This window comes from Lonchura striata, chromosome 33, assembly GCF_050655825.1.
Source record: "Lonchura striata isolate lonStrDom1 chromosome 33, ASM5065582v1, whole genome shotgun sequence".
Taxonomy (NCBI): Eukaryota; Metazoa; Chordata; class Aves; order Passeriformes; family Estrildidae; genus Lonchura; species Lonchura striata.
Genome location: NC_140735.1, coordinates 2,716,249 through 2,728,619, shown reverse-complemented (window position 1 = coordinate 2,728,619; position 12,371 = coordinate 2,716,249). Strand labels below are relative to the sequence as shown.

Below are 12,371 nucleotides of genomic sequence, written 5' to 3'. Positions count from 1 at the left end.
CTCCACAGCTTTACCAGAGGATTTCAGCCCCAAGATCAAGGCATCTCCTCATCCCTCCCATCTGGGACTCAACTTCTCCTTCCCTGCCCTCGGTGTGTTCATGCTGCTCCTCTGTGTGCCTGCCCTATGTCCTTTTCTCTCACTGGAGGGAGGATGGCAGCACTGCAGAGTCAATATCTCCCGGGGCTGCAGATGGTTCCGTGATCCCGGCCGGGCTCGGTGCTTGCGGCCGGAGCTGTTTTGCCATGGAGGTTTCTGCAGCGGCTGCGCTGGGGCTGTGTCAGGCTGGGCCGCGCTGGGGCAGGGCCAGGATCTCAGCAGCCAGGCCAGAGCCCAGCAGCAGCACGGGCGGGGCCGATGGCTTCTCCTGCCCTGCCCGCCGGCTGCGGGCGAAGCCCAAGGGCGGCAGAGCCTTGGCCGAGCCGGCCCGGCCCGGGGCTGCTCCTGGGGCCCGGTGGATCCTGGCCGGGCCCGGGCTGGCGGCGGGCCAGGGCTCGGCAGGGCCAGATGTCAGCACCCGCAGCCACGGCCCGGCCTCGGCCCCGTGGCCTCCCCTGCCCTGCCCGGCAGCCGATGGCGCCTGGCGGCTCCCTGGGAAGGGGCCCGGCCCCACGGCAGGAGCCGCCCGGCCCCACGGCCGAGACGGGGCTGGGCCGGCCTTGGCACCTCTGTGGGGCCAGAAGGGAGAGAGATCCAGCCAGGCTTTCTCATCTACAACTTGTCCATATGTAGCGGTCATGTGCTTGAGCCCCCAAAACCTCTCATTGGGAGATCTCTGGGTCCTCTCCAAGGTATTTTCTAATAAAAATATTAAGCTCATGGTCTGTGAAAATTACCAGAGGACAGGGCTAACCCATCCTGTCTGTCCTGGCTACTTTTGTCTGGGGGCAATCCTTGGATATACGGACTTTAGGAGGCCACATTCTATATTTGGCCATGGACCATGGACAAGAAGACCATTTCTTTTCCACAGGAATGAAGGAACAGAGCCCCAGTGTTTCAGAGGCAGATGAAAGGTGACCACCACAGTGCAAGGACAGCCAGAGCTGGCTGTTTTTTCCTAAGACATAGCCTTGCATACAGGAAATTGTTTAGGAAGAATACCAGTTTTGGCAATGGGCATCTGAACACAGACAGTTCTTTTCTATAGCAAGGAAAGCACATAGCCCCTTTGCTCCAGGAGCTGATGAGAAGCAGCCCTTGACATCCCAAGATCAGCCAGACCTGTCAGGTGGCCCCTGGCAGGCCAACCCAGCCAGACCTGTTCCATGTTCCCCTCATTCCATGGAGCCCCACAGTGTCCCAATGGTCCCTTGCTTCCAGGAGGCCCTGAGGTGTCACAATGCCCCCTTGGTGACACCAGGCCCTGAAGGGTTGGAATGGTCTCCATGGTTCCATCAGGTCCCACAGAGTCATAATGGTCTCTGGGTCCATGAAGCCCCACGGTGTCACCATGGCCCCTTGGTTCCATGGGCTCCAGTGGTGCCACAATGATCCCCTTGGTTCCATGAGGTGCCCACAGTGTCACAGGGATCTCCATGGGAAGGAAAGGACCAAGCCCCAGTGTGGCAGGGGCAGCCACCAGAGGCCAAGGCCAGAAAGATTTGATGGTACTGGCAGATTTTGTCTGGGAGCAGCCCTTGAATATAGGGAATTTTAGAGGTGGAATCCCAGTTTCAGACATGGACAGTTGAAGGAGGATGGTTCTTTCCATAGGAAGGAAAAGATGGAACACCAGTGTTTGAGGGGCAGATGAAAGGCAGCCGTCAGAGGCCAATGGCAGCCAGACCTCTCTTTCCTGGTAGCTTTTGTCTGAAAGTAACCCTTGGATGTAGGGAATTTGGGAGGTGGAAGCCAAATTTCAGCCATTTCTGCATAGATAAGGATGGTTCTTTTCCATATGGAGGAAAGCACTGTTGTGTTCCGCCACAGCAAAGGGCACAACAACTGCCCCAGGACCCAGAGTCTCAGACATCAGGCAGACACCAATAACCAACAGCATAAGGAAGGCAACAGGACAGGTCTTGGTTTAAAAAAAACGAGGATTCTTCATTTTCCCACAGACCAACACAAGAAACAAGGTGGTAGGGTCAAGATTTTCTATTACAGGGTAGGGGTGGAGTTTAGGATCAAGGTCCAATATTAAGAGGAGCAGGAGACTGCAAAGGGGTGGATCGAGGAGGACAATCAATGGAAAAAACTACAGTGGTGACATTGCAGCAAAATTGAAACCAATAAGGGTACAGAAAAAGAATATTCTGGGGCCTTTCCTCATTTGATCAGATAGGGTGGAGTGTCTTTTCCCAGGCTTTCAGGGGCACACCCCACAGCGTGGAGGGGTGGAATCTTCTTTAAGTCATGCTCTCACCGGATGCTGTGTCTGGGTAGAATTCCTACCTCATTGGGCAGGGGCACTCTACACCTTTGGTGCCATTATTTCTTTCTCTGGCTGTTTTATACAATGAAATGAAACTCCAGCATTTGTGGAACCACCCTTCAATCCCTCCGAGGCTACTCCTGTTCTGTCCTCAGTCTGCACACAACTGAGCCCAGAGCCTGCAGCCTCTACCTGCTCGTTATGTGATGCAGCCTTCAAACCCCATCTTGGGAGATATTTGGGTCCTCCCCAAGATCTGTGAAAATGGAAAAATAGTTATCAAAATTATTTTCTCCCAAGTCTAGCAGTGGTCAATATTTCTAAAGTGAATGAGAGTGGATTTAAATTTGTTAGAAGGAGGAAATATTTTACAGTGATGAGAGTGTCACAAAATGGCAAATGTTTTTCCAGAGAAGTGGATTTTCCATCCCAGGAATGCTCAAAAATCAGGGCATGTGTGCAACCTGACCCAGTGAAATCCCCTCCCAAAGGATGGAATTCCTGTTGTGTGGGTTCTCGGATGTGCTGGGTGCCCTCACAACTCTTCTGACCAGAATGTCTGCTGAGGGCAGCCAGGCTGCTGCAGGGCAGTGATCTTACAGCCATCACCATGGCAGCCCTGTCCCCTGGGCCTGGCTCTCCCCTTTCCTCTGCCCCTGCCTTGTCTCTGCTGGCATGAAGAGTTTTGTTGATAATATCTTGTCCCCAAGGTGCTGGGCCAATGGCTTCCCCGTCAGGCTCCTGGAGCAGAAGTGGCTTTTCAGAGCCCAGCCAGAAATGAGCCCTGAGGCAGCAGCTCTGCAGCGCTGGCCACCAGGCTGGGTTGCAAGGGAGGCTTCTGGCCATGCCCTGCAAGCAGCTGCTGCTGCCAAGGTGCCTTTGGTGCCTCGGGCTGTCCCTGGCACAGCTCCCAGCACGGCACTCTGCCCTTGTGCCCGAGGCCTTCCCTGTGCTGGGGCTGGCCTGGGGCTGTTCCTGCAGCGGGACCTGCCCTGCTCCTGGCACAGGAAAGGCAGTTCCTGCTGGAGCAGGAGGCTCTGCCTGCAATGGGCTCAAACCACTCCAGCAAGGACCTCTTGACTTCAAAATTGCTTCCTAGAGCAGAATATCCTAGAATTGTTATAGATTCTGGACTGTGGAGTAAATAATTCTGATTAAGAGCTTACTGTCTAGTCATGATCTGATTGTATTTATATAAATATATCTGGTATTCCATTAATCCTGTAGGAAAAATTGCATTGACAAATTGTTCAATTCTACCTGTCCAATCATTTGTACATAAACCTTTGACAAGTTCTGGGGCTGGGTGTGGTTTCAGTCACTCCCAGTCTCCTCTCTTAAAAGGAATTTTAGAAGTCTGTAGGCCCTGCAGGGGTCTGAGGATCCATGGTGGCTGTTGGGTGTCATTTTTCCATCTCATGACTCAGCAGGAGTTTCTCCAATAATGAAATAAAGGTTTTGCCTGAAGCTCCCACTCTGCACATGACAGGAGTGTGTGTGACATCCTGGATCTTTGGCAGCCTGGGGACTCCTGGGATGTCACTGTGGAGCCCCCGTGAGTGCCTGTAACAGATCGGTGCCTTTGCAGCCCAAGGTGCCCTGGGAAGTCACCATGGAATGGCTGTGACTGCCTCTGACCACACGTCTCTTTGCCATCCCCAGAAACCCTTGGGAGGTCTCCATGGAGCCCCTAGCTCTGTGTGTTACATTCCAGCTCTTGAACAGCCTGGAGACTCTTGGAAAGTCCCCATGGAACCCGTCTGAGGTCCAGTGACAAATCTCATCCTAAGGAGGCAACCATCACCAGGAAACCCTGTTGCTATGGTCAGTTTCCATGGCAACCATCCCCAGCCCCTGTTGCTATGGTCAGTCCCTGGGCAGCTCCATGGATACCCCATGCCAGGGGTGGTTGCCATGGACAGCAGCTCAGGCCTGGAGCCAGAATCTGTTGCCATGGCAACCATTGGCACTCCCATCCCCAGGCTCATGGGATCCCAGAACCACAGAATTGGCTGAGCTAAGAGGGACCCATCAGGATCCTCGAGTCCAACTGCTGGCCCTGCACAGGACACCCCAACACTGCCAGCCTGGGCCTGGTAGCGCTGTCCAAACGCTGCTGGAGCTCAGAGAGCCCTGGAGCTGTGACCCTTCCCTGGGGAGCCTGGGCAGTGCCCTGTAGTAGATAGGGACAGACAAACGGAAGATTTCGGGATGTGACGGAAAGAAAGACCCCTTCCCCCTCTCACCCTGCAACATGTTATCCATTACCCCAAAGAATGTAACCACACCTAACCCAGTAGTTTTCCACTCCTGACTAACCCTAGAGACCCTGCCAACCCCCCCTGACGTAGCAGAGTCCCCCAAGACTATTTAAACCCATGAGATAAGATAATAAACGCTTTTGACCGTCCACCACATTGGTGTCCAGTGCGTGTTGTTAGCCCGAGTGGCCCAGGGGAGACTGGGCTGCCGTGCTGTTCCTTGAAACCAGGTCGCCTTGCCTTCCCCTGAAGGCAACAGTGCCCCAGCAGCCTCTGGGCAAAAACCTTTTCCTGAGATCCAACCTAAGCCTGCCTCGACTCGGCTGCAGCCGGTCCCTCCACTCCTGTCCCTGGGCACCAGAGTGAAGAGGTTCCCTCAGCCCCAGCCAGGGACCCGCTCCCAAGGCTGCTGCCATGGCCACCAGGCCTGGCACCAGCTGGGATGTTCGGTTTCCACAGGCCAGGATTCAGGAATGGGATTCCCCAATTTCCTACTCCCGCTAAAACCCTGCTGGCACTCATTGCCCTCCCACCTACCACTGAAGGAAAAAAGGGAAAGATCCCAGACTGGGATAAGAACAATTTACTGGGAACAGCAATGAGATAAGGAACAAACAGAAACAGAAAAAATATTGAAAACAGAAGGGGTAAGAAAAACTATTTACAGGGTAAACTCCATCACCATCAATTGTATCTTTTTGGCTACATGTTTCCTCCTGCATGGAAAGGACACCCTTCTCCTCAGGGAAAGAGAGAGTCCCTTTCCTGCCCCTGGCAATAACCTGAGGTGGGAGCGAATGTAGTGACAGGGCCATGGCCAGACCCTCATGTTCTTCAATCCCATATCAGGCCATTGGCAGGGGCAGGAAAAGGAACAGGTGTCTTCTCAGCATGGATCACAGGGAACATGGATCACCAGGGCTCTTCCCAATGTGGTCTTCCAATGGGGGATGAAGCTGGAGCAGTGCACAAAGCTCTTCCTGCAGCTGGGGAATTTTCAGGACTTCCCTTACCGGTGGCTCCGTTGGTGTTTGGTCAATTCAGAGCTCCGGGTAAAGGCCTTCCCACACAGGGGACACAAGTAGGGCCTCTCCCTGGTGTGGATGCGCCGGTGCCTGACAAGGTTGCACTTGTGCTTGAAGCCTTTGCCACAGTCGGGGCAGAGGAAACGCCTCTCCTTGGTGTGAATCCGCTCATGGAGGAGGAGATTTGAGCTGCTGTGAAACCCCTTCCCACAGGTGGGGCACATGTAGGGCTTCTCCCTGGTGTGGATGCGCTGGTGCAGGATGAGGTGGGAGTTTTGCTTGAAGAGTTCCTGCAGACAGGACAGCTGAAAGGCCTCTCATCCGTGTGAATCCGCTGGTGTCTGAGGAGACCGGAGATGCTGTGAAACCTATTCTGACACTCAGGACACTCATAGGGCCTGTCCTCAGTGTGGATGCGTTGGTGGATGATGAGGTCAGAGCTCCGTCTGAAGCCCTTCCCACATTCCCCACACTCATAGAGCCATTCCCCGGTGCGGATGTGTTGGTGTCTGACAAGGTGAGAGTTGGAGCTGAATCCCTTCCCACACTCCCCACACTTGTAGGGCCTCTCCCCAGTGTGGATGTGTAAGTGGCTGACAAGGTGGGAGTTGCAGGTGAAGCCCTTCCCACACTCCCCACACTCGTAGGGCCATTCCCGAGTGTGGATCATCAGGTGTTGTTTCAGATTGTTGCTCCGCCTGAAGCTCTTCCCACACTCCAAGCACTTGTAGGGCTTGTCCCCATCAGAAGGCTGCTCAGGGACCACCAGCTCCGAGCTCTGGCTGAAGCTCTGCCCACCTTCCTGGCCCAGAGTGGGTCTTTCCTCCTCAGAGCATCCTGGGCTGGGCTTGCAGCCCCTCCTCCTGTGAGATCTCCAGGGATTTTCCTCCCTGTTGGATTCCTGTGCTGTGGAGTTGCTCAAAATCGCTTCTTCCATGAGGTTCTGCTGCAGGGATTTGTCCTTCCTGGTCTCCATCCTCAGCTCCTGCTCTGGGGGAGGAAGGACAAGGAGAGGATGGGATTTGCCTCCATGCCAGAGGGAAGGGCAAGCAGATCCCCCCAGTGTGTCCCTGGCAGGAGGGCACCGGCAGCGGGGCTGTCCTGCAGCTGGGGGCTGTGCTGGGCTGGGAGATGGAGCAGGAGAGAGGGGGAAAGGGGCACTGACTTCCTCCTCACCTGCCTCGGTGTCCCAGGGCATCTTCCTCGCAGCCTCCTCCTCCATCCAGCCAAAGTTTGGGAATGGAAAATCCTGTTTTGGAAGGAATACAAAGGATGAGCACAGTGAGTTTTGTACTGGCTTCAAAGCAAACTAGGGAGAGAGTCTAAGCCAGAATGACAATTGAATAAGAAAATTAAGATCAAAGCAATGATACAGAAACACTGGTTTAAACTCACAGAGTCAGGATATAACTTGACGCCCCGTTTCTCAGGGTAGTGGTAGCAGTCTGATGAACTGGTGGCTGCAGTCCGGCTGGAGTGATGAACGTTATTCTTTCAAAGCTGTGATCCTGTAGAAGGGTCTGGTCTTCCTCTGAAGGTCCAGTGATGCTTATGGAGCTCTTGTCCTCTGGGAATCCAGTAGGCAAGGTGGTCATGGTGTTGCAAGGGTGATATTATATCCAGGCAGGAATGCTTGGTTCCTCCCCCTGGGCGGAGCATCCCACAATGGGATGATGTAATTTTATCAGTGCTGCAGTGACACTCAATGGCCCATTAAGAGAAGATGGCCCCTGGAGGGCGTTATCAGGGCTGAGGCATGGAAGAGATAAAGAACACTGCCCCACCTGTTGATAACAGTTTATGGAGATGGGGACTGAAAACACTTTTGGTTACATCTGACACTGTAACCGGAAACAGTGAGGCAATCCCTGCTCGGGGTGGGAGGTGAACACCACCCCCCTTACCCAAACTGGCTCAGGTGTAAAACCCCCACCCTGGGAAGGCCACGCACACAGGGGACAATGTCACACTTGCCCTGCCCCAGGGGAGATCTCTGTCCCTGTCACCCCCTTGCTTTCCCCCCTTTTCTCTTTCCTTCCATCTCTCTCTCTACCTCACATTTACTGTTCAATAAAATCCACTTTGGATTTGGTCTCCTTAGCACCTGAATTGGGGCAGAGGCATATCTCTAACAATTTTATTATCCAGATTGCAACATTATTTTTGCACAATGAGTTCAGGGCACTGTTGACTGACCCCAGGTGTCTTTGACAACAGTCTAGTTCCCTCTTCTGCGGAGCATGTGGCTCTTTCTGGAGGAACTCTTGGAAACTTGGATGCAGCTTCCTCTGAGTGACTTTTGGGAGAAATTGTGAGGAAAATGGCTGTTCTGGGTGGCCAGTGTAAAGAAAATATTTTGTTTTCCTTCCTTGAAAAGTTTGTTAAAACCACTGGAGGAAAGGGAACAAATGATACCAGAGAGACTGATAAGGATCATTCACCCCACAGTGAGGAACACAAGGCTACTTAAATCCTACGATTTAAGTTACGATTTTAGCTACCTAGCTCAGGTAGCTAAATTCCCAAGTAGCTCCTGAATTCACAATCTTGTGGGCTTTTCCAAATATGAGAATCATTATTTCTTCATCCCTGTCCTTTGTGACACCTACACAGACCTTTCCCTTCCTTTTATAATCTGTATTGGGCCAAATTTCCACATTTCTCTTTTTGGAACCTGCCAGCATCTGAGTTGGAGCTCTGCTGGAACTGATGAAATTTGGAATTGCCACAGAATTGCTTCTGTTGTTGGTTTATTAATGTTTGGGATTTATTTGCATTTCCATCACAAGTGACTTGTGGGACGAGCAAATATTCCTCAAGGCTTTTTATGGAGTGATAAGTTTAATTTCTGATGAGTTTGTTTTCTCTAGTGCCCAGGGCATGTTCAAGGGGTTTTTGGTTTTCATTTGGCCCTAATTTTCTTCTGATTTGTATTTTTCACTTAAAAACACCTGAAAAATGACTAAAATTATTATTGCTAGAGATGTCAAAAGTCCCACCATTTAAGAGGTATTTGAGGTGGAATTTATTCTTTGGGAACATATTCTGGGGGATCTGTTGGTTCTTGGGGGATATCTGGTAGTATTTTCCATATCTTTGCACTCCAAAAGCCAAGGTGGATTTGTCTGTCACCTCAAAATGACTCAATCCCACTCGAAACCCCAAAATCTTTCCCCAAAATAGGTGAACCCTACCTCAAAATGGTTGGTTCCCACCTCAGTCCCATGCCAAAATTACTCACTTCCACAGCCTCCAGGGTGATATGGGGTTGGAAGGAGATCAGGAGAAGTGAGATCCAAATTTGAGGGTGTGGGGTCAGGATTGTGTGGGGCTGGGTGGGTGTGATTTATTTTGATAATAAGTAAAACTATCAGAATTATTGATTTCTGTCCCATTCATTTTCTGTCAGTTCTGATTTGATTTTCAGAGTGCCGCCTTCTCAGCTGATTTTTTTTGTGTCCTCCTGTCCCAGACTGCAAAGCAAGATGTGTTCTATTTGCCATCTGTATGGCAGTTGTCCTGTGTTAAGTGGGCAGTTTTTCCTTATCTCTTCCACAATCAATCCTCCCTCAGGGGAGACATCTGCTTCAACAGATAATGAATCATTGAATGTCACTGCATGACTGATAAGAACTGTAACATCCCATTGTGAGATGTTCTGCCCAGAGGGAGGAGCCAAGCATTCCTACCTGCATCTAGTCTTGAGATTCTGGCCTACCAACACAGCTTTTCCTGTGCTGGATTTCCCAGAGGAACAGCTGCATCTTCCTCTTCAGAAGAAGACTCCCTTTTCTACATGATCACTTCTCCAACAGAACCACACCTGACACTCCTGGAGGGCTGCAGCTACAATTCCAATTGGACTGCGGCCAACACCCTGTCCAACAGAGTGTCAGGATGTATTCTGACTCTGTCAGTGTTGTTTTAGTTCACTTCATTGTTTCTTTTATATTTTTATTTTCTTCCCTAATAAAAAACTGTTATTCCTGCTTCCATATTTTTACCTGACAGCTGCCCTTAATTCCAAATTTGTAACAATTCTGAAAGAAAGGGTCTACATTTTTCCAATTCAGTGGAGGCCCGTGCCTTTCTTAGCAGACACCTGTGTTTCCAAACCAAAACACCTCCTTTCTCTCCTGCCTTCCTTTGCCTGCTATGTTTCTCTCTCAGTGCCTCCTTTGACCCAGGGCAGCTCCCACCAAAGACCCTGTCCTGATTTCATTCCCAATCCACGAGCTACAACAACCATGGGTGAATTTATGAAGGCTGGCAGTGAAATGTCACTGTAGGATCTTGGTCCACTTGGCTTTTGGCTCTTCCATATGAGCTTTGCCTTCAAGGGCAGGTACATCTTTTCCTGGCTGGGAACTGGAATTCCAGCCCCTGGGAGCGTGTGCCATGGATCCCAGAGGGGCATTCCCGAGGCTTCCAGGGTGCTGCTCCTGCTGTGCCTCCCAAGGAGCTGTGCAGGGCAGGGGACAAGGTGCAGCAGCTGTGTTGGTTCTGCAGTGTCACAACAACCACTGGTTCCAGGAGTATCTGCACTTCCAACAGCGGTTCCTGGGTTCCATGATGCCCTGCTGTGTCCCCATGGATATTTGGTGTCATGAAGTTCTTCAGTGTCACAATGGCCACCTCGCTCCATGAGCTTCTGCAGTGTCCAAATGGCCTCCTTGGATGGGCAGTGTTACCATGGACCATTGGCTCCATGCAGCCCTGCTGGGTCACCATGGACTCCTTGGTTCCATGAGATTCTGGGGGTGTCTCCATGGTTTCCTTGGATCCACAGTGTCACAATGGACCGCTGGATCCACATGGCCCTGCTGTGTCACTTTGGCCCCTTGGTTCCATGGGACCCCAGGGTCACAATTGACTCCTTGCTTCCATGTCACACCCTCAGTGCCAAAATGGCCCTTTCGTTCCATTGGTGACAGAAAAGATTTATAGAAACATTGAGCAAATCCTGCTTAACATATCTGGGAAAATCTGTTTGCATTCCAAAGAGAGGTAAAAGGTGAGGTTGGCACCAGCAGCTTCCATCTGCATCAGAGATTCAGGGAAATGACAGGGACAGAGAATTCGGCTAGGAGACTCAGAGAATTCTGCTTCCAGAGATCATTTCTGGTCACACTGTCCCTTGTAGAAAGGTGACACCACTCCAGGCAGCCTGTACTAAACAGGTGGTTCCTGAGTGGGGTTCGTTGTTTAGGAAACCTGCTCAGGCTTTTCCATTCTTTCCTTCCCCAGAGACAAACTTCTCCTGGGCCTGTGTGCAGGCAGAGCCCTGAGGAGAGCAGGTGGGACACGGTGCAATGGGCTGGGACATGGAGCTGCAGAGCTCAGCAACAAGGTTCTGCTGCAGGGCACAGGGATGTCAGTGCCAGGTGGGTGATGTCAGACATGGTGAGGCTGGAGGTGAGGAGCAGCTTGTCCAAACAGGGTCAGCCCTCAAGGGGCTCATCCTTCTAGAAGCCTAGACCTCCTAAGGAGACACTGAGCATCAAGATCACCTGGGGAATGCTTCTATCAGCTCTTCTCTAAACTGGAAAACAAAAAAATATTGCCTTTATAAAAGAAAAAAATTCAGGAGGTGCACTTGGAAATCTTCCTCCTTACAAGAACTCCAAACTGGCTGCAATAGCTGCACAAGCCCTGGAGATTTGCAGACCATTGAAGGAAGACAAAGTGCCCCTGAGGGCTTTCTGTATTTTATGATCCCTATGGTGGATTTGGGGCTGAGTCCAGGAGCCTCAGGCACTGAGAGAAGGCTGAAGAAGCTGCTCAAGGAGTCAGAAGCAAAACTCCAAGTCCCTTCGAGCATCACTGGGCCCCACTGAGGGCAGGGACTGCCAAAGGCTCCCAGGGACTGGTGAGAGCAGATCCTTGAGGCCAGGATTGCAGGGAGCCCAAGGCTCAGAGCAAGGAACTGCAATGCTGAGCAAGGCCTGGGCTGGCTGGGGGAAGCAGAAAGGCCAAGCCCTGAGCCCAGCCTGGCACAGCAGGGCCTGTCCCTCACGGGTGGCTTGGGGCTGTTTGTGGGTCAGGGGGATGTGAGGGGCAGCAAGGACAAATGCCATAAACCTGCAACCCCTGCCATCCTCCTTAGGGAGGGGCAAGGGAGAACCAAAGTGCAGCCCCACCAAGGAAAGTTCCTTCTGTGGGGCCTCCAGAGGTGCTGCCTGAGCCTAGTGACAAAGGCCTGGGTGCCTCTGTCCCTGCCCAGCCCTGCCCAGCCCTGCCCATCTCTCCTATGGGCTGTGCCCCCTGTGCGCGCTGCTCCTCTGCCCTGGCTGGCTGCACTCGCCCATCTCTCTGTGCCCCAGCATTTCTCACCCAGCGTTTCTGTGCCCTCCCTGGGCTCCCTGCACTCAGCGCTGCCGGCTCCTGGCACACAGAGCCAGGCCAGGAGCCCACCCTGCCAAGGGTTTTTGGAGCAGGGCGGTGGCTGCGATGGCTTCTGAGCTCAGCAGCTGCTCCTGGGATGGCTCCATGGAGACCCGGCACAGCAACGCTGCTGTGCATTGTCCTGCTGAGGGTCACACACCGGCGGGGCACATTCCCTGGCTGCAGGACTTGTGCCCGACCCAAGCACTGCTCTTATGGCTCCAGCACTGCTTTCCAGCAGGCACAGGGGAAGGCAAACTGTGTGTAGCTCATGGTATGTTAGAGTGTCTAAAACTTGCTAAGTCACCAGTCTTAGAGGTGACA

The 12,371-nt window shown here is 52.3% G+C and overlaps 1 protein-coding gene and 1 pseudogene across 1 annotated transcript in view; both read right to left on the bottom strand.

Moving 5' to 3' along the window:
- The window catches only part of LOC110483898 (uncharacterized), a 31,056-nt gene extending 28,067 nt beyond the window's left edge, over window positions 1-2,989 (bottom strand). Inside the window, exon 1 of the mRNA XM_085564440.1 lies at window positions 2,917-2,989. Within this exon, the coding sequence (XP_085420566.1) occupies window positions 2,917-2,989 (73 nt within the window). The remainder of the gene's footprint in view (window positions 1-2,916) is intronic.
- A 1,889-nt stretch (window positions 2,990-4,878) lies between these two features.
- LOC146764438 (uncharacterized) lies at window positions 4,879-12,154 on the bottom strand (annotated as a pseudogene).
- Window positions 12,155-12,371: the final 217 nt, after the last annotated feature.